Genomic DNA, 27521 nt, shown 5'->3' on the forward strand with positions numbered 1-27521 from the left:
TATACATGAATGAACACTGGTGGTGTTACTCCAGTTCATCGAGTTACAGCAGGATACTGTCACATAAGATCAACTTGATGTCTCTGAAATTACCTCTTTAGAAGTCTGGGGCTTTTTACCAGAACTCTACCTCATACAGTACTTTTAAACAGTGTATCCCAGACAATGCAAAACAAAAAAGGGGAGGGGTTTTTCATTGTCATGTTCACCTTTTAAACATACGACCAAAAGGCGAACACATATTCACACCTATTCAAGGTCCAGTATGTAACATTCAAGCTTTCTGAAAGCTTCCTAATGGCTGTAATGACTATGTTTAATTGGCAGCGATCAGGGAATGAGATCCCTTGAAATAAATATTTCATTTTGGACCAGAAAAAGCACTTTCTCTCACTCGGCTTGCATATAAACAGGCAGTTCAAAGGAGTGGACTCACCGATTTGTGCCTTTCTCTGGTGGCTGCCTCCTTCGAATCGTGCACAGAAACACAACAGCTAATGTCAGACATGGCAAGCCCATTTCTGAGGGTTTATATTATTATTAGGAATTATTAGTAATTTTGTTGTGGTGGCCATAGGTGGCAGATTTCCAAAAATGTACACCCTGCTCCTTGAAATAATAATTAAACTAGGACAATACAGTGCTTTGTTTTGTATGCATGTTCAGTAATGAAACTTGCATAGATGTTGAGAATAGGACATGTCGGTATTTCAGTGTTGAACTTCGTATGCATGTAAATCAAAATTAAACAAGTGAATGCTCCTGTGAGGCAGAAATGTCACAGATTATGATGATGGGTGAGAGAGAACCACCCACCACTGAAATGGAAAGACAGCTTACCATGCAGAGCGGATGAACAAGTAGTGCCATCATTGGCCATGCATGACCCTTAGCTCTCCCTCGGGTGTCTCTGTTGTTTAAAGTCAAGGCTTGAATTAGCATTTAAACTCCTCAAACAAAGAGATGTCAGATGAATTAATACATGAATTTAATCCTGGAATCACAAATATCATCCATAGCGTGTGGTTCTCACACACACCCACGAGTTTGGATCGAGAGTAATATTCAGACAAATCATAAGCCTGCAATATGCTGAGTTTGTGTTTCCAACAAATATCATCACTTGAGGGCATTATTTGCTCTACGAGATACAGTGCTGCTTGAAAGTATGTTAACCCCTTGTGCAATTATAGTTTTTTTTTACCATGAAATCTTTATTTAATCAGAACCAGTCTTTTTTACCTGACATAACATGTTTATATTTACCAATTCCATATGTTGGTTTAGAGGAAATCATGCGTGTAGTAGAAAAACTAAATTATAAAGAAATTAGTGCAGGTGCAAAAATAAGTGAACCCCAAGTTGCATTGGTTAAATCAAGTAGGTAAGTAGAATCAGGTGGGTAAATAATTGGCCTAGAAGTGGACGCCCTTCCAAAATATCCCCAAGAAAAATAATAAATCATGTAAAAGCCAACCTAAATGTAACATCTAGAGATTTGCAGACCTCTCTTGCTGCATCTCAGGTAACTGTGCATTCTTCAACAATAAAAATCCCCACCAGACTGGCTGAAAAGATGATTGGATTAGGACTGAACATTCCCCTGTGTGCCTGGATCCTGGACTTCCTGACGGCCAGGCCACAGGTAGTCAGGGTGGGTAGACACACTTCCAGCATACTCATCCTGAGCACAGGGTCCCCCCAGGGCTGCGTCCTTAGTCCCCTCCTCTACTCCCTGTACACCCACGAGTGTGTGGCTAAGTCCAGCGACAACACAATCATTACGTTTGCGGATGACACAGTTGTGGTGGGGCTGATCTCAGATAACAATGAGGAAGCCTACCTGGACGAGGTGGCGGACCTGTCACTCTGGTGTCAGGAGAATAACCTAATCCTGAATGTCTCCAAGACAAAAGAGCTGATTGTGGACTTCAGGAGAGCACAACATCCAAGGACCTACACGCCGATGTACATCGGTGGGACTGCTGTGGACAGGGTGAGCAGTTTTAAATACCTGGGAGTCCACATCACAGAAGACCTGACCTGGACTACCCACATCAGTACACTGGTGGGAAAGGCAAGGCAACGCCTGTTCCATCTCAGGCAGCTGAGGAAATTTAAAGTCTCCCGGAGGATCCTTCAGTCCTTCTACTCTGGAGCTGTGGAGAGCATCCTGGCTGGCAACATCACCGTCTGGTACGGTAACTGCACGGCCCAGGACAGGCGAGCTCTGCAATGGGTGGTACGCCTGGCAGAAAAGACCATGGGAGCTCCAACCCCCTCTCTCCATGTCCTGTACACCAGGAGGTGTAGGACCAGAGCCTACAGGATAATGAAGGACCCTCACCACCCGAAAAATGGACTGTTCCAGCTGCTGCGGTCAGGCAAACGCCTTCGCTGTCATGCAGCAAGAACAGAGAGGCTAAGACTGAGCTTCTTCCCCTATGCCATCAGGATCATCAACGATGACCCCACCAGTGCCCCCCTCAAGTCACTCACAAACTCACTGACATCATAACACATATGCACACACATAATTATCCATTGCAGACTCATCTTCCACTGCAATTATCTGTACTGTCAACCTGTCATTGCCATTGTATATAGCCATTCCATTGTGTACATTGCTTCACCGCTGTTAATACTGCTTATACTGTTTATACTGTTCATACTGTTCATACTGTTTATATTTTTTTATTATTTCTATTTTATTTTATTTTAAAACTTATTGTTGCACTACTCTGTGGCACTGTCACTTTTGCATTTCACTGTATACTTGTATGCACGTGACAAATAAAGAATCTTGAATCTTGAATCTTGAAAAAGAACACTGAATCGAAATGGCATTCATGGGAGTTGCTAGGAAGAAGCTTCTGCTGTCAAAAAAGAACCAAACTGCCATCTTAACTTAACCAGAGACCACCTGGACAAGCCTGGAGGTTTCTGGAAGTTCGTTCTCTGGACAGATGAGTCCAAAATAGACTTTTTTGGTCACAATCAAAACCACTATGTTTGGCGAAAACCCAACACTGCCTACCACCAAAAGAACCTTTTCCCAACAGTAAAGCATGGTGGTGGGAATGTCAAGATCTGGGGCTGCTTTTCGTCCTCTGGAACTGGACGACTCCACATCATGAAGGGAACCATGAATTCTGAGGTATACCAGGAGATTCTTGAACAGAACGTCAAGCCATCAGTCAAGGAGCTAAAGCTGGGCTGAAAATGGGTCTTCCAACAAGACAACGACCCAAAGCATTCAAGCAAATCTACCAAAGAATGGCTCAGAAGAAAGGAGATTTGCGTTTTGGATTGACCAAGTCAAAGTTCTGACCTAAATCCAATCGAGATGCTGTGGCAGGACCTGAAGCGGGCAGTTCATGCCAGACACCCCTCAAACCTCACTCAATTTGCTGAGTTCTGTAAGGAGTGGGCAAAAATCCCTCAAAACAGATGTCAGAGACTGATTAGTGGTTATACGAGATGTTTACTCCAAGTTATCACTGCTAATGGAGGTGCCATAAGCTATTGACTGAAGAGGTTCACATATTTTCGCACACATGAAATCTGAGTTTTTGTGAAATAAACCACTTTCATTAAATAAACATTGAAAATGTATCATATGTTTTTGTTTCTGTCCTTTATTTGGAATGTCTTTATTCCAAATTGGGGTTTAGATAAAGATTTTATAAGTTAATTTTAATATTTTGTGCAAAAATAATGACCACCCCTGTAGGGTTCACAAACTTTCAATCAGCACAAGTGCAACACTCTTTTAAAATGCAGTTGATGTGTACGATGTAACGTCCCGTCCTGTGCATCAGTGTTGTTTGTCTTTGTTTTTGTTATTCATTTAATTCCTGTTTTACTCCCTTTTTTTTCGTTTCTGTCACTTTGCTATCTTCCCTGGTGTATTTCCCGCTTGTGTAATTGTCTACCCGCCCTGATTGACCTGTTCCTTGCCATCATTCCCTGTGTATATAGTTTGTGTATTCCTCTGTCTTGTTGCCAGTTCGTTTATTGTGCCTCCTTGTCAATACATCCCAGCAATTACCCTAGTGTCTAGTATTCATGGTTTTTGATCTTTGAGTGTTTTTTGACTTTGACTTTTTGCTTTCTCCCTGTTGGACTATCTGCCTGGATCTTGGAATTTGACTACCTGTGTACCATACTCTGTTTTGCCTACGCCTTTTCTGGATATACGCTACCTATTAACTGCCTGTGTACTGAACCCTTTTGCTAGTAAACTATTCTTTTGGATCAAGCCTGTGTCCTGAGTTGTGCAATTGAGTCCTCTGCCCTAGTACTCGTTATTATATATGAGCAGTTCGTGTCAGAAGCCATTTTGTCTCTCCGATACATCCTTCCATTTCCAGAGTCGCAGGTGTGCAGGCTCGTCTAACAATTCACTTAGCTAGTTCCCTCTAGATAACTGTAGTCTTGTTGAGCACCTGTCAGTTACATAATCTAAAAACCAGCATGAGCCAGTGGTTGTAAATAGTAGGACAAATGCATCATAATGAAACCATGCTGAGGGAGGTTTGTAGAGAACACAGCGAGTAATACTGTATATAAAAGCCTAATAAAAGAGAACAGGCTCTGACAGAAAAAATCATATCCCCTCTTGGTATAGACTAAACTTGCAAGCAATGAACACAATACAGAGTTCTATGATTACTTTAGGAATTTAAACCCTATTCCCATCTGTGCATTTGCCTTCCATCTTTTCCATACTGTCTTTTTAAAAAAAATGAGAACACTTTAGTTTCTTCTCTCCATTGGATGATGTCACACAGACATTCATTATCTCTTCTGGTTTTGCAGCCCTGCCTGCCTCCTACCCCTCAACCCAGCTTGATACGAACCTGCTGCATTTCCATTTGGCCAATTAGATGCAGTAAATTTCAGCCTGGCAGCCTAACCTTTCAGCCTACGGGCAGCCCGGGTCTCAGACCAGACGAGACTCAGCGGTGATTAAGGAAAAGGGCCTAAACTGGCAGTGGAAAATGTTTTTGGAGGTTTCCCCATGCGGAGTGGATTGATATCTCTCAGGGGATAGAGAGAAAAGAGAAGCGGATTGAATCCAGCAGCCCAGTGGTTTGAATCCTTGTAACAGAGGCCATTTTGGAGCAAGTTAGGTTTTGTGATGCCCCCACAAGTTGAGGAAGAAAAAGCAAAGGATGTTGAGATGTTTTGTCTCCAAACTTTACCTGTTATCCTCACAAAATCATCAGTTGTCTCAGATCTAACGTGATAGAATGTCAGATTAATAGCTAGCAGTGCAGTCACTGGATAAACATTGGCTGTAATGTAATGAAAGTAAATGGCGAGAGGAGCGCTCAGTCCATTTGTCAGCTTGGGGAGTGAGTTTCACTTGGATGAGTAGAAACAGTAAAGAAAGACTTAATTCAGGCAGGGCCAGGCGGTGAAACGGCACACTGGGACATGACTCTACTCCATGTTCTGATGTTTGCCTTCTCTGCTCCGAAGCAATCTGTTGTTTTCATTCCTTCTTCCCTCCTGCTCTGTGCCTCTTTAATTGGCAGGTGGGAGTATGCACTCATTTGATGTCTACTATATCTCCATGCTTCTTCGAGTATGCCGACTAAAAAGCGTCAAGCGTCGTGCAGAAGAGTGGGCGGCCAACTTTGTCTGACCTTTTGTAACTTTGCGGCTATTCATCTCGCCTCTAAGATAAAAAACATATTTTCATGCTATGCTGATTAATGTCTCATCTCTTTATGATTACTAGTCCTCCTATGACTTTTTCACTCCCTTAATGCACCCCTGACCCCCAAAATAACTCTCCCCTGATTCCTTTGCTAATCACTTGCAGTGAGAGGGTTGTAATTGAAATTGATGCAAGAATGGTAGAATTCACCTGAAAGACTCAATGAATCAGAGCCCAGGTGTCAGCTAAGACTCCACGTTTCATTAAACCACATTGGGTGATTTACACCAGATTAAATTATCTTATTAATGAAAGCCTACTCTTGTTTGTACCATATTGTACCACTCTTATACATCATCCTTAGAAACATGGGTAGACGTGGGGGAGGGAGGTCAGAGGGGGCCACTCATTTATTTCCTTGGAAATTACCTCACCCGTAGCTAACACACTCAGCCATTCTTTTGTCTTGAAATAAGATTTCTGCAGTCTGCAAGGAAAATGAGGACATCTCCAGTGTTGGGTTTCTAGAGTGTCCATTAGCTACTGCTCACCTCAAATAAATGGAACACATCGTTTTCATTTGGGGCTCGGAAGTCATTATTCATGCTCAAAGTTGGAAAATGTTGTATTTTCTGATTATTTTGCTCTGTTGCCGCTCACTTCCAGTCTAAATGATGTAGTGATATTGAATCATTCATGAGCACAGGGCTCATTTTGGTTTGTTTGCGGAATATGGTAGGATTTGCTCAGTTGTGCCAGCCCATCTAGTAGATTGGACATCTCTCTTGTTTTCTCTCAATGTTTTACAGCTGTGGATTTGCAGCATTTGTCATGGAGAGTGGTGTGTGTGTGTGTGTGTGTGTGTGTGTGTGTGTGTGTGTGTGTGTGTGTGTGTGTGTGTGTGTGTGTGTGTGTGTGTGTGTGTGTGTGTGTGTGCGTGCGTGTGCACAGGAACGTGCACATGTCATCTGGCTTGGCCAGGACTGTGTACTCAGACAGAGAGAGTGGGCTCATCTTGTAGGAGCGGAGCCCCAACTAGATGCCCTCATCCCAGTCAAACGGTGACTCAAGCTGTTCATCTGGGACGGCTTCCAGTTGGAGCTCAACTCTGTGTTATGAGGAACTGTCCTTCTCTCTATTCACCTTCCTCTGTCTCTCTTTGTCTTTTCTTGTCTCCCTCTCCCTCTCTTTCTTTCTCCTTCTGTCTCCCTCAATTCATACTGAGCTCTTTCTCTCTCTCTCTCTCTATCTCTCTCTCTATCACTCACTCACTCAAAGAAGGGGAGGGAGAGATCCCCACGCATACTTTCTTTCTCAGTCCTCCCTTCTCCTTCGCATTTTGTTTGAAATTATGTCAGGGTCAAGTCGATTCAAGTTATCACTGTATTTTGAATGTACATTGAAGGAGATGTAACACACACACACACGCACGCACGCACGCACGCACGCACGCACGCACGCACGCACGCACACACACACACACACACACACACACACACACACACATACACACACTCTTTCTCTCTACCGCAACGTCTTGCAGGGCATAAGCTGGACATGAATGGGTGGCAATGAGCCAAGTCCTGGGTGCGGCACTCGGGCAGCAAAAGAGGGCCTCCGGCTGTACCACCTGCTTCCTAGTTGAAGCGAGACGAAGTGAGGGAGCAAGACGGGTCCTTTCTCCTCTCTCAGGCACGCAGCGACCCCCTTGGGACCTGTTTTACTAGGCTTTCCTCTCTCACCCTGACTCACCTCACCTGCTCCGTCCATTCCATTCTGGCGGCCTATCCACCCATTATTGTGTCTCAAATTTCAACAGCAGGGTTTTCCCCAAGTAACGTTTTCCAGACAATTTTGTGAAGGGGCCTGTGATTGCTTTTGCAGCTCTGAGTCTGTATGCCGTCATTTAGAAATCTATTTTAGCTGTTTAGTTTGTGTTCATTTCAAAAGGGTTGGATATTAGTTAATCTCTGGCTCATCTAACAATCTATATGGTTGATATGAAAGGCATGGATGTCAACTATCAATCTTTAAAATGAAAAACTGATGACACGATCTTCTGATCAATGTTTCATACCGCAATTGTATAATTTACTTTGATCAAGCCCAGCTAGGCTTTGAATATTCCATGGATTTGTACCCCATAACTGTAAACATATAAATAGCCATACTAAAGTATTTAAATTAAAATAGGCACAAGTATTCCATATAATTTCAGTGCTTCCAGCTTTTCACAACCATGTTTCCATTGACATTGCACTGGAAAGTAGACGTAAGCTTGTATCTCCTGTGTGTGTGTGATGACTGTACCTTACAATATGACACAGAACAACCTATATTGAATATCATAATGGAGCTATACTGTACTGTAGCATGCTCAAAAGAATCAGCTTTTTGGTATGGATAATTTCCTATTCATATGGTGTCTGGAAAAACATCTTTGACCTTTTCACTTCCTGCCCATAACCTTCAGACACGTCCCTTGTCACAGAGAGGAGGCAATTGGGAATTATTTTTAGTATATTTCATTCATGCCTCATAAACACTTTGATGATGTGAATTGAGCAGATCTGTGTGCATTTTGCGATCTGGCTAAAAGTGATTGATCATCTACAGCAAAGAAATATTACACGCTGCAAAATACTAGCAAAACTGAACAATGATATTAAATCTGTTTTGTTCCTTTTCAATTATTGCAGGATTACTAATGAGTCTCTAATAATGTTTTATCAACAAATGACATTCACTTTCATATACACAGATTCAAAGAACATAGGCTACTGTATGTGTTTTATCCAAAAGTCCATTATCTCGTCAATACTGTAGTTGCTTTATCACATTATTCATGCACAGATTCAGAGGCACCCACATGCCGTCGAGGGTTGCATCGGCCTCAAGTGGCCTCTCATGTTGGCCATACTTGCTTGTGAAAGCTAATTATGGCAGGTTATTTTCAGACTCGGAGCATGTCAATATCTCTCAGTGGGAGACGCTCACTTCCTCAGTGCCACATTCTTATTCATGAGTCTTAATTCCATCAATGGCCCTGCCAGCAGACCGTGGCGTCGCCAACGAGAAGCTTGTATGGATATGCTTGTTGCTGCATCACCGGCTCTTGAAATGGTAAAAATGTCTCACGGTTGTCTTACTGTTATGTGTTGTTTGGTTGTTGGCTTTCTCTGTAGCTATAGCAACCTGTGGAAGGGGTAGGGATGGTGTCTGAAAAAGAGAGGGGGCGAGAGGGAGAGAAAGAGAGAGAAGATATAGGAAGGAGAAAGTAGGAGAGAGAGGCACAAAAGGGGGGGGGGGTGAAGTGATGGTTGTGTGAACCAGCAGTGCACTCTATTCCTTTTTCCAGAGATGCTGTCGCCACTCAATGAGGTTTTCCTCCGTGTCACCTTGGGAAGACAGCGGAATTGACACTGTCCACTGTTTCCTAATATTGTTGCTTATTACACTGTTGACTCTCGATGGGGACAACATCTGGTGGGTTTTGATTAGTTACGAGGTCAGAATTTTAAAATGCTTTCGAAGGAGCCTCTGGTGACATAATGTAGTAGGGGATGTGGGCTGCTCCAAGGATTTGTTTTGAATATCTTAACATGAAGTACAATTTTATTGTTTAATCTACTGATATTATGGTGCTATGGGCTGGGAACTCTGTGGTGTTATACTGTGTTTTCATGCTCGCTTTCTTAATTTTCACTGTGATATTGGCTATAATTACAATTATATTGTGCCAGCTGTTCTTTTGGCAATGTAGCACCTATTAGTACAGGTATGGGTGTTTAGTACTGGCTATGTAAGGGAAGAGCCCTGTAGACGGTAGTGAACACTGCTTGACTCAACCACAGGTCTTTCAGTTCGCTCTGGCAGCCCTACTCCATCGATGTGTTTGACCTCAAAGCTCTGAAGGCACCTCGATTTGCCAAGACCGCCTTAGTCCACCTCCACACCCTTCCCATCCTCACCTGGCGACCAGCCATGGCAGAGTCTCACCATGTCCTACATGCAGCCACTGGTCGTCCACACCACATGGAGGTCAGCTAAGAGAGATGTCCCTCGGCACCCTGGGACTCAAACTGTCAGTCACACAACAGTCCATGGCTAAAACAGGAAACTTTTGAGCAAGATTGTCACCCTGGAAACCATCTGCACAGAGCACAGCTCCACTCTGTGTGTATGTAACCAAAATAACAGAGAAACAAAAAACACACACATGACACAAGACTTTTTGAGTTTGATCCCCCCTTCCATCTCGGGAGACCTGTTGGAATTGAAGAAGTTAAAAGGCAGTCAAATGTCTCAGCTGCACTTGACAAATTTGACAGGACAGTGCCTCCACATGCGGTCTTACACAAGGAACACTCTGTCACCTCTCCCAGCAGAGAGATGCAGAGACCCTCCCCCCCACCCCCCTCCCACTCCACACACATTCTCACACACACACACACACACACACACACACACACACACACACACACACACACACACACACACACACACACACACACACACAGATGAGCACTCCCCTCTGCTTCCCGTCTTCACTTCACTTCACTCTCTTACAAACCAAGGCCACATTAGCTTAGTTGTTTAGGTGTAATACATAAATAACAATGAACAGTGAACCCTATTATTTGTGAAACAAGGTTTTACATTTACTGACACTAATGTCACTTATCGTCACATATAAGGGATTACACATGTCAGAAGTGTCTATTTGCTGAACATTTCAACCCATATGAACCTCTCAGATCTTGTTGTGCTATTTCCAACACTTAACCTTCAACATCGTAGGAATAATTATGTCTTGTCCACTGAATTAAGACCTTCACGGTCAGTAAATTATTTTCCCCCACACCAAAGTTTCGCATAGCAAGGGCCCTTTGGTATATTGACGTGGAGGAGACAGGGGAGCTCAGTCCAGCCCAAGCTTTTAATCCCACCCATGAATCCTGCCAGACAGTTCCTTAAGACCTGAGATGATTTCTAGCATGCCAATGCAGGGAGGGCCCTGGTCGGAGTATCGATGACTGACCTTCTATTGAATTAGGCGGTTACTTATAACCCCCTCTCGTCTTTGATTATTGAGATGTGAATGGGAAAGGTCACATGGTGGCTTTCATTGATCTTTCAACACAAGGAATATTTGATTGTTGTGTTGTGCATTGCAGACCAGGTATCCATAACAAAAGCAGCCATTTTGCAGTTTCAAAAAGGTGTACTTGTAAACATGGATTTGTCTTTTGGAGTGGGAGGATGTTTACATGCACAGTCATGCTCACCTTCTGTTTTGTTTTGTTCAAGGGTTATGACTGGGTGCTGATGGGGTTTGTTTATAAAGGAACACTGTGGCTTGTTCAGATCCAGTTGCTATTCGGCGCAGCCAATCGTCCTTGTGCCTTTGTGGAGTGGGGTAATTAGCAGCTAAAAAACACTAGAAGCTAGGCTCTGGGTGACTGTGGCAAAGGAATGCAGTGTTGTGGTTTGGGGCTTTGAAAAGAAAGTGCTGGAAGCACACCCGCTGGAATCGGACATTATGGGTTACCATGGTAACAGCAAATGAAATTGGAGCTTTAAGGCCTGTGTTTATATGTGTGTGTATTACAGAGTGAGAACGGGAGAGATAAAGTGTGTGTGTGTGTGTGTGTGTGTGTGTGTGTGTGTGTGTGTGTGTGTGTGTGTGTGTGTCTGTGTGCGTGGTATGTATTTCAGCGTGCAGACATGCCTCTGTCAGGATTTCTTCAAAAATTCAGAAATCGCGATGGGCCATTGAAAGGCTGCTTGGCTGGAGACTGGATTAAAATCTTTTTGTTGTTGCTATGCAGTGCATGTGGCCGCAAGCTTTGTAAGCACTCCTCTGACTCTGAACGGCAGCCATCATCGCTCTTTGTGTGTAACAAACAGGACTAAATGCTTTGAAAAGCCAAACCAATAGCATTTTCTTCCCTCTTTCTTATTCTCTTCTCCCTCTAAAGCTCAACACAAGAGTGCCACCATTAGATATCTGGTGCTTGGATCTCCAGCTAGTGGGAAGCTCTTGAGATGCAGTAGGTTTAGCATCTCAGCAGGCTCAGTTCAAGAGGCTAACATAGTCAGCATCCCTAGAGATGCTTGGCAGAATACATAGGAATGTATTCATGTTGGAACTTGAAAGGTTACATTGAAAGGGTGTATGGGTGCGTATGGATGTACACATATACTCTTCTGCAAATATGTAAGTAGTAGGGTTGTGCCAGCCTCTTTATACTTGTATCCATGCTTGTACCGTTAATTAGGGTTTGATACTTGCAATTGGATGATGCTCATGATCGGACAAGCGGGATTTACATTTACACTTTTCCTCCTCACAGATTGTTCCTCAGTTGTTTAATGCATGATTTATGCGAGTGAGATACAATCATAGCAGCAGGCACATTGCACACATCTCCCATTCATTCACAGACAGCTTTACTGGCCAATGGTGTACTAATTTGCCCAAATTCCGTAACGAGTACTTGTTTTGTCCGAGTACTTGGCACACCCCCATGTGCAAACATATGCACACACTTTCAATTTACTCTCCTTAGGGCACTGACTCACACAGGAACACATTGCATAGAAGACACACACACACACACACACACACACACACACACACACACATACACACAAAATACCCTACACCACTCTTAAACCTTGCATACCAAATTATCGCTTTCTAGAGATGCTGACATACTAATATGCGACTCCTATAAAAACATACGACCCAATCCTCACTTTTACAGTATCTCTCAGAATTGAGCTTAGCCTAAACCAGGCTGCTGACTTCCAATCCTATAGGCTTTTCCTGTAAGATAAATCAAGCTTCATTGCAAAGATAAGAACCACATTATTTATTGGGAAGAATAGAAAAATTCATCCTGTAAATCTTAAATCATTCTGAGGCAGACCCCAGTGAATAACCTCCTCCACCAAACAAATTGATTCACAGGGTTATTGCACATTTCAATCCTCCCATCTCAGAGGCACCCGAGACCCATTGTGGGTGGGACCATTTACAGTACATACACAGAGATTAAAATCTCATTAAATCTGATGATATTTAAACAACGGTTCCTTATTGAAGAAATATGTTAAAAAGCTTTTTCAGTGAAAATAGTTTTCTTCTTTGGCTCTGTACTCTCAAATGTCTGGATTGAAGTCAAACAATTAATATGTGGTTAAAACACAGATTGTCAGCTTTTATTTGAATAGATATTGTTTGCACCATTTCAAAACAACAACACTTTTTATGCATAGACACTTTTTATGCTTGTCAGGTGCTTTGGACTAGTCAGGTGTATTCTGTCACATCATTTGTGCAGGCATGAGAGAGATGTCAATGTCTGGTCTTGATTGGTGTGTGTATATACATATATGCTATTTAGCTGACACTTTTGTCCAAAGTGACTTACATTGTAGTGAGTAAATACATTTTCAGTATATATGGTCCCAGTGGGAATCGAACCCACAAATGAAGCATTGTTAGCACCATGCTCTACCAACTGAGCCACAGGGGACCACAGAGGTGTCTATGAACATGAGGACCAAAGAAAAAATCTGAATCTGAATCAATCAGAGACAAAGCCCAAACCTTAGCCTTACCAAAATACCATAATACAACAGTTTGGAACATTATTTAAAAAAAAGAAAGCAGTGATGAGCTCAGCAAGGAAAACAGTCGAACTACAGAGCCTAAAATATGCGCTGTCAAAACGTTAGTGTGGTTACAATGGGACAGACAAACTTTTCAGCCTCTTAACCAGTCATGACTTTACAACAAAACAAGAAATCCATAAATTATTTTCAGGTGTCCTTCCAGCGTATTTTTTACTTAGATGTTATGCCATTGCATCTAATGATTTGAATATCAGAATGAAATGCAACATTCATGTTGCCCATCACCTCGCAAGTTTAACTCAAATAAAATCAAAGATTATTTGTCATATACACAGAATACAGCCAAAGACGATGCAGTGAAATGCTTAGGGCAAAATAGCTCCTCAACAGTGCAACAAGTAATAATAATAATAAAAACAAAATAGCATAAGGTAGCACAAGTATTTAGCAGCAGTACTTAGCATTAACTGATGTAAATGTAATGACCCTGGCCAAAGTGTCTGTTTTCTCTTGATGCCTAACTCACAGGTCCTAAAAGATGGGCAACCTCCTTTGAGAGGATTGACATATTCATCACCTATCAGAATTCAGGGAAACGTCTGCATGAGGGAGATGATTGGACAATAAATCTTCAAGATTGTTGCAGAGTGAAAGTATTGGAGACAATTCCCTCAGCGACACTTGGGTAGAACATTTAGATGTTGCTCTCAAGGGAGTTATACTGGTTGCTTTTTCTCAATTGTAAAAGTCTCTTTTCTCAATTGTATTTGGAGAGAGTAGCATAATAAATGTATCGGCAGAAGCTCTGTGGCTTCAGTTATTTTAATTAGCAGACTGTCTATTGTACACTATCTACCATAGACAGTATATCATCAAATAAAGAGGATGTCTTGACTGTATGACAGTGTCATTTACAAATGACACATTCTGGTCTATTCTAATTATGTTTGCAGAGCAACACGAAAGCCTGCATGGAGAAAATTGTATTCACTTGAATTTAAAAGGTAAGATGATTCCAACCAACAATAGTGGTTGGTTCAGAGTGAGGTTGAAGCTAGGCTGGAAACTAGGAAAACTGGGATGCCAATCATACATAATGTATGAAGTTTTTTTAGTTTGGCTACAGGGCCATGTTCAACTCCAAATGATCTAGAATAGGGCTGATGGAGAATTGCTGTGTATAACACTTGTTAAACCAATATTAACAATAGCCCACATTATCATCAAGAAAAGACGAAACAATGTGTCTTAAATGTTCTCCTGTCCTGTGAATATGACCGCATTAGATTTGGCCTTTTTGCTTTTCCCAGATAGTAGAAATATAGTATACATATTAGAGATTGGGTGCTACCCAGGCAGGTAGCCAGTCTAATTTTACCTCATAGAAGCAGTAACTCATAAGCTAATGGCCATGTTCAAAGGAGGAGGCTAGAGTATGCGGTATAAAATAATCATGTCTGAAGTGGATGCAGGGGCGTGATTCACAAAAAATTGCTAAATACAGTATCCATTTCCAAAACCTCCAGCTACATGAAAGACTTATTTAGTCTTTTAAAGAATGGCTCATGCTATGGAAGATCTAAATTAACAATACAACTGCAATAATAACAACTTCTAAAGGCATCAGTGTTAGTCATTGGATGGGCATTTACTCTATTGTATGTAATATGAATTCAGTGGTTGTTATTACCATGGTCTTTATTGACAATTTTTAGAAGTAGGCTGGGTCGTGTTGGAAGTTGTATTTGTTGTGGTGACTATAAGACTAGCATTAGCAACAGTAGTCTCAATAAGGTCAATGACTCCTTAAAATAAGATTTATTGTTCACCTTTATTTTTATGTATGATTCACATATTGTAGCATACAAACCCTCCTAGTGTTTGGGCTATCATTTCTTACACAAATGTTTAATCTCTTACGCATTTGTGCTCATGTTGCTAGATACTATCTTACCACTTCCTTCCCTGATACCGTCTCATACTGTATATACAGTGCTGCTTGAAAGTCTGTGAACCCTAGAGGGATGGTCATTATTTTTGTATAAAATATTAAAATAAATATTTATCTAAAACCCAATTTGTAATAGACATTCCAAATAAAGGACACAAAGAAAAAAACTATATATTTTAATTGTTTATTTAACAAAAGTGGTTTAATTAACAAAAACTTAGATTTTATGTGTGAACCTCTTCAGTCAATAGCTTGTGGCACCTCCATTAGCAGCTATAACTTGGAGTAAATGTCTCGTATAACCACTAATCAGTCTCTGACATCTGTTTTGAGAGATTCTTGCCCACTCCTCCTTACAGAACATTGAGTGAAGTTTTAGGGGTGTCTGGCATGAACTGCCCGCTTCAGGTCTTGCCACAGCATCTCGATTGGAACTTTGACTTGGCCAATCCAAAACACAAATCTCCTTTCTCCTAAGCCATTCTTTGGTAGATTTGCTTGAATGCTTTGGGTCGTTGTCTTGTTGGAAGACCCATTTTCAGCCCAGCTTTAGCTCCTTGACTGATGGCTTGATGTTCTGTTAAAAAATCTCCTGGTATACCTCAGAATTCATGGTGTGGAGTTGTCAGCATGATTGGTTATTGGTTGTTGTGAGCCACCAGAATTTGCAGATATCATGAAGCACCGTCCCCTTTTCATTAAAAATGTGTTTATTGTAATATGAGGTATACAGTATCAACTGGGAGAGGTCAGTAGTCATAAGAAACCCCTTTTCAGGGTGAGTCAATATACAAATAACAGTATATAATTGGAACAATTCAGAGAGGCGAATGTTTAGAGTATGGGACATATTTGTCTCATCAATCATCACAACCCATAAACCCAACTGAAAGCCCCTTCCACTCTGAAATATGGTTTCAGTCATGGGCCCAGAGAAAGCGCCCATTCTTCTAAACACACAGAAAACCAGGAAATGCATATGTTTATCACTCGAGCATTGGACTTCAGTGTCTTGGAGCTCTGCCACGGTACTGGTGGGTAAAGCCACTACTCAAATCCATATGTTTCATTCATTCATAGAGCCTTGGTATGCAATGGAAGGCACCAAACAATAACCCTATATGACTATCTGTAGTCTGTTCTTAAAAGGAGAATGTCCATTTTGTGTTTTTTTTGCTACTTCTTTGTTGACTTGCTGTTGCTCCAGAATGAATGGGGCTTATCGCTCAAATACTGTACAACACAGTAGAGAGGGAATTGTGAGCAGGAAAACCCCTATAAAAGCCACTAATCTGTCACAATGTCTGAGTGGGATTATTTTTGTCAGAAAAGTCAGCCCAGGCTGCTCATATTTGGAGAAGTGCTCCGTCTTTATGTAATCAAACAGAATGATCGATCAGTCATGACCCTTTCAGTGGTACACAATTCACCATCACTCTTATACCATAGCTAAAACAACTGCATTCATTTAGGTCACAATGCATGGCATGTGAATACATTCGAGTTATTCATAATTGAGAAGTCATTTTTGTACTTCTGTTTAGTTCCACAAAGATAATCCTGTAGAAATGAAAAAGAAGGATCAAGTTTGTCGCCCAGCTTGCTTCTCAAAGACGTTGACATTGCTTGTCGTATTTTCATGTTTTATGTTACATTACTGTACCATCATATACGTAAATGATTGAAAATGGCTTATTCATTTCTCTGACATATAGTATTGATGGCTGTTATGCTTTCCCATGCAGATTACCAATTTGTGTAAGATGGAGGCTCGTGTGCACCCATGGGGCTTGAGCGGTTTAAAATGAGGATCCCCTTCAGCGATGCACATTAAATCCCCCCTCCCACACTCCTTTCTTGTATTTATGCTGTTTACATTATTTCCCCATCTATCTGCTTCTGCCTTTTAATCTCCATTGAGCCTCTGTTGTGCTCTTGGTGGACGGAAAAAGACAAATGGATAAAAAACTGTCAGCCTCTATGGATGATGAAGACTGGGGATTTGTGTGATGAATGTTGGGTGTATTCAGTGGTGCAATAATAGATATTTTTATCAAGTGTGTGTGTGTGTGTGTGTGTGTGTGTGTGATACATACTTAAAGACCCCCTCCAGAGGGGTCTTGGTTGTGTGTGACGTGGTGTACTTGGAAATCTGAACTCTTCAGTTAAGTCGGCACGATTGAATATACAACAACCCCCCGTCCGTGGTCAACGGAACAATGGTGAACAGCGACAGAGCAGCTCTAACAACGTTGATGTAGACAGAGCAGCTGTTGACGTAAACTAACATTTCTAAAAGCTTCCCTCCTCCATTACCCTGACTGTTATTATTTTTTAATTTTTAATTATTTGTTTTATTTTTTCTAAATTACAAACATACCGTCCCGCCAAGTAACTACTGTAGAATGTTGATTTCCCCCAAGCTCAAATCTGTCTGTCCTCACTGCTGACATTTTTTTTTTTGTGCCAAACAAGGCAGAATAGTGGCGGGAAGGTTTGTTTTATGCAGCGGACAGCCCAACTTCAGCCAGGCCCCACACCGAAATTCTGTTTGTCATCAACAGGTCTACTGAAACGCTCGCACAATACTCAACCCAAAACCAACCAGTCCTGTATTCATTCTCAGAAATTCAACCCAAACATAATTTGTTGTTGAAGTATTGGAGCAGAAGGACCAGGAGGAGGATGAGCACGAATGAACAAACACTGATGCCATTGCGTAAAGGTGCAAAGCCTGAAAATGAATGCTTAGGCATATGGCTTTATATATAACCAGATCAACATTTATTTTCTTCGACTATATTTCGGACCAAAATGGTTGTACAGTATATTGTGGTACTTACACTTAGAACATGGATTTTCAGCTTGAAATGTTTCATTTTCATTGGAGGGGCTCTTTAAATTCGGGTGCAAGAGAACCAGAGTACGTAGTGCATCCACACATTCATGTCTGTGTACACTAGATTGGTGCATTGTGCAGAAGAACTCTGTTTAACCTTGAAAACACTTTAAGCAATATGCCTTTCAAGGCCAATTCACTTTCAATGCCAACCCAAAGATTGGATTTTTGTAGGGAAAGTACATCTTGTTGTATCATACATCTTGTATAATGTATTTCTTGCTCTATTACTTAAGGACAATTGTTTAAAATGGTACACACAAGGACACACAAATATGTATAGCAAATACAGTAGTGAATCTCAACCTTGCCCCATGTTTCAAAACATCCTGGCACTTAAAGGCATAGGGATGTGGTAACAGGGATAAAGGAGTGAGAAGAACTTGTTTTTGTATTGTTTTATAGAGATGGCCATGTAGTTCTAAGGTTTTTTTTGTGCCAGACTTGGCTGAATGAAAAAAGATGGATGTGGTGGCGCACAGCTGGAAAAGATAATGAATGAAGCCTTCTGTGGGCAGGAGCACCATCACTAAAGCGTAATGGGTCTCTACAGAGGGACAAGGATATTGACCTGTCTGTCACTCTCTCTCTCTCTCTCTCTCTCTCTCACACACACACACACACACACACACACACACACACACACACACACACACACAAGCACACAGTTCACACTCATTGAAAACCCATCCAGACTAGTTCAGATGACACTACTAGCTCCTCTCTCAGTCTCTAAAGAACACAGCACATCCTTTTCTCTCATTGTCACTGGAAGCCCTATTAACAGATACATTGTCAAACTGGGTGTAGTGTGTGAAGCTCTTTTTCAAGCTAGCAAACTCACACAGAGGGACACACTCTATGCTAGTCTGCTTGGAATAAGTAAATGAAAAGGTTGAGTTTATCCTCAAACACATTGGAACTGTGGAGGAACTGTGGAGAAATTGTCACTCTAGGAAAATGTCAGTGGAATAATTTCTCCATTTTTCATTTGTCCTGAAAGAAATATTTAGAAAATCATTCAAAGTAATTCAATACAGTGAATGCCATTCTGGTGGTATGTGGCATGAATTTCAGCCAGTCATGTTTTATTGTATCATTGTATTTGGTTTATTTTTGTTCTGATTTTAGTCTATCGATTGGAAACTGAAAGAGGAGATTGTTGCAGACCAATTCTCTTTTGTTAGTTCCCAACACTGACAAATCTGTGTGGTTGAGAGTATCTGTGCAGTCCCTGTCTGGAACCATACCAAGTGTTGTCTGTGCTGGGGTTGGTGGAGAAGAGGACTGAACCCCGTCATTGTCATCTGGTGGCAGTGGAGGGATCAGCGGCGATTATAGCGATTACGGTTTGTGCTTACACGGGGCTCTGTGCTTTGTGCCACATCCACCGTCATCAGCTGGCTGTCTGAGCCCTAATCTGCCAGTTATAACAAACAGCAGACGAGAGAGCAGGCGGTGAGGGCTATGGATGGGTTGGGTGGAGGGAAGTTAGGGGCCAAATAGAAAAAGTATGAGCAAAATACTGTTTGCCTCTCCTATGTTATTTAAGACAGAAGGCCTTACTGCTTTTGCTGTATTAGCCTAATCTAGGATCTACTGTAATAATCAAGGATATCATGCCAAATTTACAGCATACATATACCACCTAATCCATAATAATCCCATTTCATAATTATTGATATGAGATGCTGAGATAAAGTATGTTTGTATACCTACAAGGTTGTGTTTTCAGTTAATGTTCTTATACAGTAACATATGGGATATCAACATTATTTGAAAGATGCTTGCTAACCATATATGATTAGATTACAGTATGCAAATATTGACTTCTATTTGACCCTGGAACATGTGACATCAATCATGAGTAGTCCATTCTGCTCATCATTTCTTGCAGTGGGCCAGTGGCTGTGGCGGACTCTGCTAATAGGGGTTAGCCATGGTCGGTGCGCTGTTGGGCTGCTAGCGGCATTAAATGCCTACAAAAGTGGAATGTAGGTTTGCCTCCAGTTGTGTGCTGGTTGGGAGCCATCAGTTGGCCAATAAGAGCTTGCCAGCTGGGCCGGTTCCTCACTACTCACTTTCTGCTCCACCCAGGACACATCCATGTCGCCACGTGAGACAATTATTCATTTACATATGTGAATCAATCATGCCAAGCGAATCCATTCCTTCACCCTGCTAGTTCAAAGGGCTCCATTCGAGCCAAGTGCCTGATGAAAACTTGATTACCCCCTAAGTGGTAATTGTGAAGTCCTAGCGCCATGTGGTGCGGCATTAGCTCTCTCTATTGATTCCCTCTTACTCCACCATTGATTTCCACTTAATATGTTTAATTTTAATTATTATTATTTTGTTTTCATCTGGAACATGTGCACCTTCAGGGAGTCAAAGAAAGACTGAAATTCAGCGTTGCTTGTTGTATGCATTGCATGCAATTTGCTACAATGCTCAAGGGATTTCCAATATGGGTCAAGATGGACGTAAAGGCTTGGATTAAGTGTGCAATCCACATCATGTAGTATTATGTTGTTTAATCCACCAGATGAAGTTATTACAAACCATGATTAAAGTTCTGAATATGACTCTCTGAACTTGTCATTTATCAACATGTTTTAATCTAAAAAGATGCATATACATGTAAGACCATTTGTATTGGCTTGGAAGCACTGCTCCTGAAATATTCAATGAGAGGTATAGCTGATTACATCCAGTCATGATTACACAACACATGTTTCATGCATGATTAATATTGTTTTTGAATATTGAACTTGAACTATAACAGACATGTTTTAAATGTATTAAACTAAGGTTTGTGTGTGTGTGTGTGTGTGTGTGTGTGTGTGTGTGTGTGTGTGTGTGTGTGTGTGTGTGTGTGTGTGTGTGTGTGTGTGTGTGTTTGTCCACATGTGTTTTCAACGAGCCACATCAAAACACACCAGTAATACTTGTCCAATTGACCTTGCGTTCTCATTCCATCTGACACCAAATCACAACTCCCATTCTTGCTCCAATATTCCAAATCCCCCCATTTCGTGATAGGACAGTCACAGAGGGTAGAGGAACTGCCTGCTGATAAGGAGGCCTCTATAATTGTTTCCCTGTTTACAGGCTTGACCCTTATTTATTTGAGCGGCATTTACAGGCTCTGAATTAACTCTTCATACAAGAGAACGGCCCTCTCGATGCGTCTGACTGAGGTTCACGCCCCGTAATCCCAGTGAGTGAGTGGCAGAGGGGGTCGTGAACCCATAAAGCCAGGATGGGCGATGAGCTTTGGACCATATCTCATTAAGACCAGTTTTAAATGAGATGGGCCTTTCACTCTTCCCTCACTGGAGCGATTGATTAGTCCATGGCCAATCAATGTTAATTAAGGTGTAGGGAACCCTTTAATTGTGCTGTATGAATCATTGTGTCAGGCCCGCCTTGACCTTCTCTGACTTTCAGTGAATGGCATTGGTGAGAAGTTAATTCATTTTTTATATTTAAAAAATTACAGCTACATAGAAGATATATTATAAAATAAACATGTACATGTACAGGTTGGTTATGAGAAAAAAAATGTTTAGGTTTTTGTATGTATGCACAGCTTGTCAAAAGGGGACCAAGCTGAGGTGCATTTGCATGAGGCATACAGTATGACCTCAAGCTGTAACCCTGACCTTAAAGTCCATTTGTTCTGCTATAATTCTGATGTGTGCAGATGATAAATACATAGCAATCAAAACACTTATTCAAACATTAAAGAGTTGCCATTTTGTCCAGTCAAAACATTGGGTGCATGTGGATCAAGCCTTGATTGATGACTGCCAAAAGTAAAGTGGCAGACATAGAGCCTGGCAGCGAAGTAATTGTGTTTTTAATGAAAGTAGAGGTGAGACCTCTTTCACGTTGAGGCTGATTTTGCACTCGACTGACTGTGTCCTTATCCCATCCGTCACGGTGGAATTTCAGTCCGCACGTGGTCCAAATTCATATAACAGAGAAATTGTTTTAGTCCAAGTCTAACTGCTTCCTCGTCAAATGGATGATTTTACCATCGACAGCGTCGCAATCAATGTCCAACCCACAAATGCACCGACTTCCTAATCTGAGCAGCGAAATGGAATTCCTTCTACTTTATTAAGCATATCCTACATTTTTGCTAATTTAGTAATGATGTAGCATTGGTTTAGCCCTGCTACACTAGGCTATGTTGCCAGGATTTCTGACATTAATCTTTTTGTTATTTTCAGGTGCAATAACCGGACTCAGTGTGCTGTAGTTGCTGGACCAGACGTCTTTCCCGACCCTTGCCCTGGAACATATAAGTACCTGGAGGTCCAATATGAGTGTGTGCCCTACAGTACGTATCTCTTCATTCTCTCACACTCTTCATATAAATTCATGAAGTAGTTCATGATAATACCGCATTTTAATGCTCTTCATGCTTTATTCCATGTAACAGCAATGGTAGCTCACTCCTTTCATATTTCAATATGTTCTATTATGTTCATACTATTCTGTATCTTTATGTTGGCAATGTGATTATTTTGACTGTCAGGGTTGAGTAGCAGTGTCTGCTGATACGATTTTTGCCTCTGATTTGGGTGACTAAGATGAACACTAACTTTCTTAATGCAGTATTGATAGAGTTTTCATAATGTGTTGTAAAATGTCAGAAATGATAGAATTGACAGAGGGTTTACCAACCTCTCTGTGGTCTGTCTGACATCAGATATTTCTCTATTGTACCACCTCTTCACTTGTTTGAATAACGTTGTATCAACAATAAGCCACATTGTCTCACAAGTAATACATGTATGCTATTGGATTTCTGATGTGCGCAATATTGATTCCAATGAGAATTTTATATATGAGTCATTGTTTGAAAGTTAGATTAAGATTTGATAGCGTGTTAGACTATAGTTTTCAATAGATTTGCTATCATCCGGAGGTAAACCAATATTTTCTTTTAAATTGTTGGATTTTGTGATAGTGTTTTCAGTCAGCTGTCAAGACTGATTCCTCTGTGAGGGGAGACTGTCTTCAATTGTAATATCACAAAAGGTAGCTCATTATTATGTAACATGACCATATGTTCGACATTTGCTAAATTGGTTAACACACACGCACGCACACACGCATGCATGCATGCATGCACAGACACACAGACACACACACACACACACACACACACACACACACACACACACACACAAAAGACAGCATTTCATAATTGGACAATACTTGTCTGAGTATTCTGCTTACTTGTAGCTCATAATATTCACAACACTTTCAGAACTCTGATTAATAGTGTCTGTCAAGTGAGCATTACAACACCAAAGGCTTTATGGCTTAACTCGAAGAGTAGTACAGTTTTTGCTGCATTCAGTACAATTCAACCACTCAATTGTATTTGTATAGAGCTTTTTCACAAAGTCATTTGTCCCCAAAAATGCCGTAACAAATGAACCCTCAGAATAGCAAGCCTCTAGGAATAGTGGCATGAGAAAACACCCTTAAGGTATCCATAGCTGGACTGGAAATTGAACATTTGGACTGGGAATGGAATACCCAGCATGGGCACAGGGTAAACAGAGGAACAGGAAGCCAAGATAAAGTCACAGGAAGTGCCACGGTCATTAAAATGCGACCTCCCGCATTGTGTTGTGGTGACCTCCAAAGAGAAAGTACATACATTATAAGAGTTGTGGTGCCAAAGGAGTACGCTTAAGGGGATTCATACTATGACTTTAAATGAACTGGATGTTTGGGTGTTCTAACTGTCAATGATATTAGCTTCAAATCACCTTTTTTTACCCATGGGGAATGAATAATATCCTGCTGTTTTTTAAGCTTGTTACTGTAACCTCAAATGAAGAAAATGGCACATATCATATGATATTATTTCATTTTGAGGTGCTTTTAGCTACTTTCACTATATCAAAATCAAAGAGGTAATTATCTAATCAGAAAAAAGTGTCAGAAAAATAACAGCAATGTGAAATCTTATCAAGGTTGCTCACCAGACATGCCTGTTTCATTTGCAAAGTGTATTTAGGCTTCAAGCCATGTATACTAGACATGGAATGGAACAATCTAACACATCAACGAATATACTGCACCATTGATCTCATATTCTTGATAACCTCCACACCTGGAGAACATTCTGTACAATATCAATCCAGTATTTTTCAATAATGATCCTAGAAAATATCTTCTTACATTTTATATTTTCATTGTCAATGTAAAGTAAATGAAGCAATCAGCAAATTTCAGTGATTTGTTTGTGTATTATTAGGTGAATGATTAACAGGTCCTCTGCTTGGAAAGGGAGTGGGTTTGAGATGAAGTAATGAAGAAATGGCAGGATAAGGAGGGAGGCTTCTAAACTAGACTCCTTTCCAGCCTGTCCCAGACAGAGTGAATGATTTGAGCGACTAATAAGGGAACCAGCCACCCATGGCTTGAATTTTCCTACAGCAATAAAATCTCTCTCTCTGTCCAACTGACAAGTTCTCTCTCTCTCTCTCTCTCTCTCTCTCTCTCTCTCTCTCTCAATCTCTCTCTCTCTCTGTCGGCCCCGGAAGACGTGTTCATCAGTATTCCAGTCTTGAAACCTAGTCTGTCAGGATAAGTAACAGCTCTCCTCTCCATCTCCCCATCAGCCCAGAGAATAGCTCCATCTGATCCACCTGTAATAACGGGAAGGAGATACTAAAACAACGTCACACTGTGATATGATATTGATTTTATTAATTTGATTCGCTCCATGAATTGCAATAGAAATTGAAATTATGGTTTTTGAAATTGAAATTCTAGTGGGTACACCTGTGTTTGCCTGTGCTACTGGGTGATGCTACATGGGTTGTAGTCAACCTGTAATTTGGACTGTAGTCTGAATAATCATCTGATATCGAAGAGCCTCTATTTTTAGACAAATCAATTAGCTCTTGAGTATTGAATGTAAGGAAGTAATTTTAGTAATGAACTAATATGTGATATAAATGTATAAATTGGAAGCGAACTGAACCCAATCATTTCGGGTTGAATGCAAGTCTTTATTTATTGCCATGTTTCAGTTCAGTTCAGGTGAAACCTTATTCTTCCTACAGGGCAATTTGAGTGCAGCATAAAAGACAATTAAAATTACACGAAACATGAACCAAATATGTGATATGTTCTATCATTTTCAGTTGCATGTCACTGCCCCTAATTAACATATAATGACATTTTTCATAAAAAATCTCTTATATGGGCTGTTTTGGGATTTTAACAGATATCAGTAGAACAACAGGTTTTTGATCCATTTCACTTTGTTTTAAAGGCTAAATGATAACACATATATACTTTTCATGCCTTAAATGATAAGGTGGATAGAGCTTTCAGTTCGAAGTGAGTTGCTAGCTCCTTACAACTGTACCAACTGACCAACTGTAAACTCACTGGCTAGCTTACTGGCTGTCTTGCATTACAGTTGAGCTAAAGTCAAGCTGACAAACTCATTAGCTGAACTGTGAACACAGCCAGTTAGCTAGCTAGAAATAGGTGTGAGTGTCTATGGTGCTGAGAGTGGAATGCAAGGTTAAAACAATTGAGCATTTACGGCAGCTATGGCTTTAGGGAAGATGAGCCTTGAGCTCAAGCAGTCTTAAGCCTAAGTACTCATTGCCCCGAAGGTACAGTAAGTCACTGTTTAAAATATGCCTGTTGTCATTACAGCGATGGGCTACCTCAGTGCCGCAACTGTGGCAGATAGTTCTTGTGAAGTGCTGCTGAAAGCCACCACAAGGAGGAGGAAAGAGTTGTGAAGGATGTTTAAAACAATCCATCCTTCTGTGGTAGACAGTGCTGACAGTGCTAACAGTGCTTGAAACAAAATGATCATTAAAATTAAAATGAGAGAGAGAGAATGGTTTGTGATTGCAGAGTTTTGCTTAATCAGCTTGCTATATAGATTACCTCCTTGCACGGATTACAGAATATCTCCTGTATTTGGCCAAATAGAGTTCATTAGATAGCAGATCAGCTCATGAATTACATAGAGATGAAGAGCGGAAATTGTTTAAATATCAAGCTATCTTAAAGGGGACCAAATATCCTTATTTACTCTCATACTTTTTTGTTTTTTGTAATCACGCATTCTCTCATATGCACAGCAACACGAAATGAGGGAAATGTTAGATTAAATAGAATCAATAGAATCATTATCATATTTGGTTTTAACAATGTTGAAACTATAATAATGGCATCATCCAGAGTAATAGGTATCCCAATAGGCAATGTTTGCGAACCAACACAGAACCAACCTACTGTAGATAAATGATAATGTTCAGTGGGCCTCATTTGTCAACATGTTCCTAAACATGTTGGTAAAGGAGACGAATGCAATATGATTGCTGTGAGAATAAATGCCACTGTTTACTGTGAGAATAAATTACTCACTTTGATTATAATCACAGGAGTAGGCTATACATATGATTTTGTTAATAGCTGAGATCTTCCCTGTCTCACATTTCTGAACACAATATTAACGACTTCAATGTGTGTGTCATTGACGTACAGCAAGCCTATTCATTAGAATTGTTCAAAGATGCCTCCTGGTGGTTGTCTTGCCGAGGTGTAATGCCCCCAAAAAACATGTAAAAAAGGACTGCTTCTGCCGTGGTAACTGTGCTCTGCCGTCGTTGACAAATTCATATGTTTAGCAGTGACCTACTGTAGCAGTTTGAACTCAGACTACGGTAGATGAGATGGATTGGCCAGAATAGAGGAAGCCTTGCAGCCGACATGCAAAGGTATACTGTACGTATAAACCATTTGTAGCTTCTTTCTAGCTTCCAGTTTCCTTATGTGCCAGAATACTCACTTACCTCCCTGTACTATCCCTGTTTATGCGTGCTCCTCCATGCACTCTGCCGATTACTGCCACCACCGTCTGGAATGAAGGATGCAGCTAGCCCGTTATGATGACATACAGTACAAGCGTGACTAGGATCAGATGGCCCACATCTATCTCGGCCTCACCCTCTAACCTTGATGCAACTGCAACTCTCCACAATGTCTGCCCTTCATCTCCCTGGCTTATTAAATCCTTTCCTGTAACACTTTCCCTTTAACAAGCAGGTCCCTCCCTAGGGTTAACCTGTTCAGAGGTCAATACCATGTTTTCTCACTGCCCCTCTGCTCACCCACTCTTGCACAACTTTAATGAATCACTCATCACACCTAAAGAGTCCTCCAATTCCCTGGCAGTGTCGTCTAAGAAAAAGCAACCCTCAGAATAAGCCGTGTCCCTGGTGGAATGTCTGCCAACCTTCCATTGGAGGAAGAGGGCAATTGTGCATCCTGGCATTGCCTTTCCCAAGCTCCCT

At 41.1% G+C, this 27521-nt stretch overlaps 1 protein-coding gene across 1 annotated transcript in view; it reads left to right on the forward strand.

The window, feature by feature from the left end:
* Window positions 1-27521, forward strand: part of LOC310802016 (adhesion G protein-coupled receptor L3) — a gene marked incomplete at its 3' end in the record, with an annotated part of 118860 nt that overhangs the window by 5360 nt on the left and 85979 nt on the right. Inside the window, exon 2 of the mRNA XM_083666250.1 lies at window positions 22401-22510. Within this exon, the coding sequence (XP_083522376.1) occupies window positions 22401-22510 (110 nt within the window). The remainder of the gene's footprint in view (window positions 1-22400; window positions 22511-27521) is intronic.

Source organism: Argentina silus (assembly GCF_951799395.1).
Source record: "Argentina silus genome assembly, chromosome: 1".
Classification (NCBI taxonomy): Eukaryota; Metazoa; Chordata; class Actinopteri; order Argentiniformes; family Argentinidae; genus Argentina; species Argentina silus.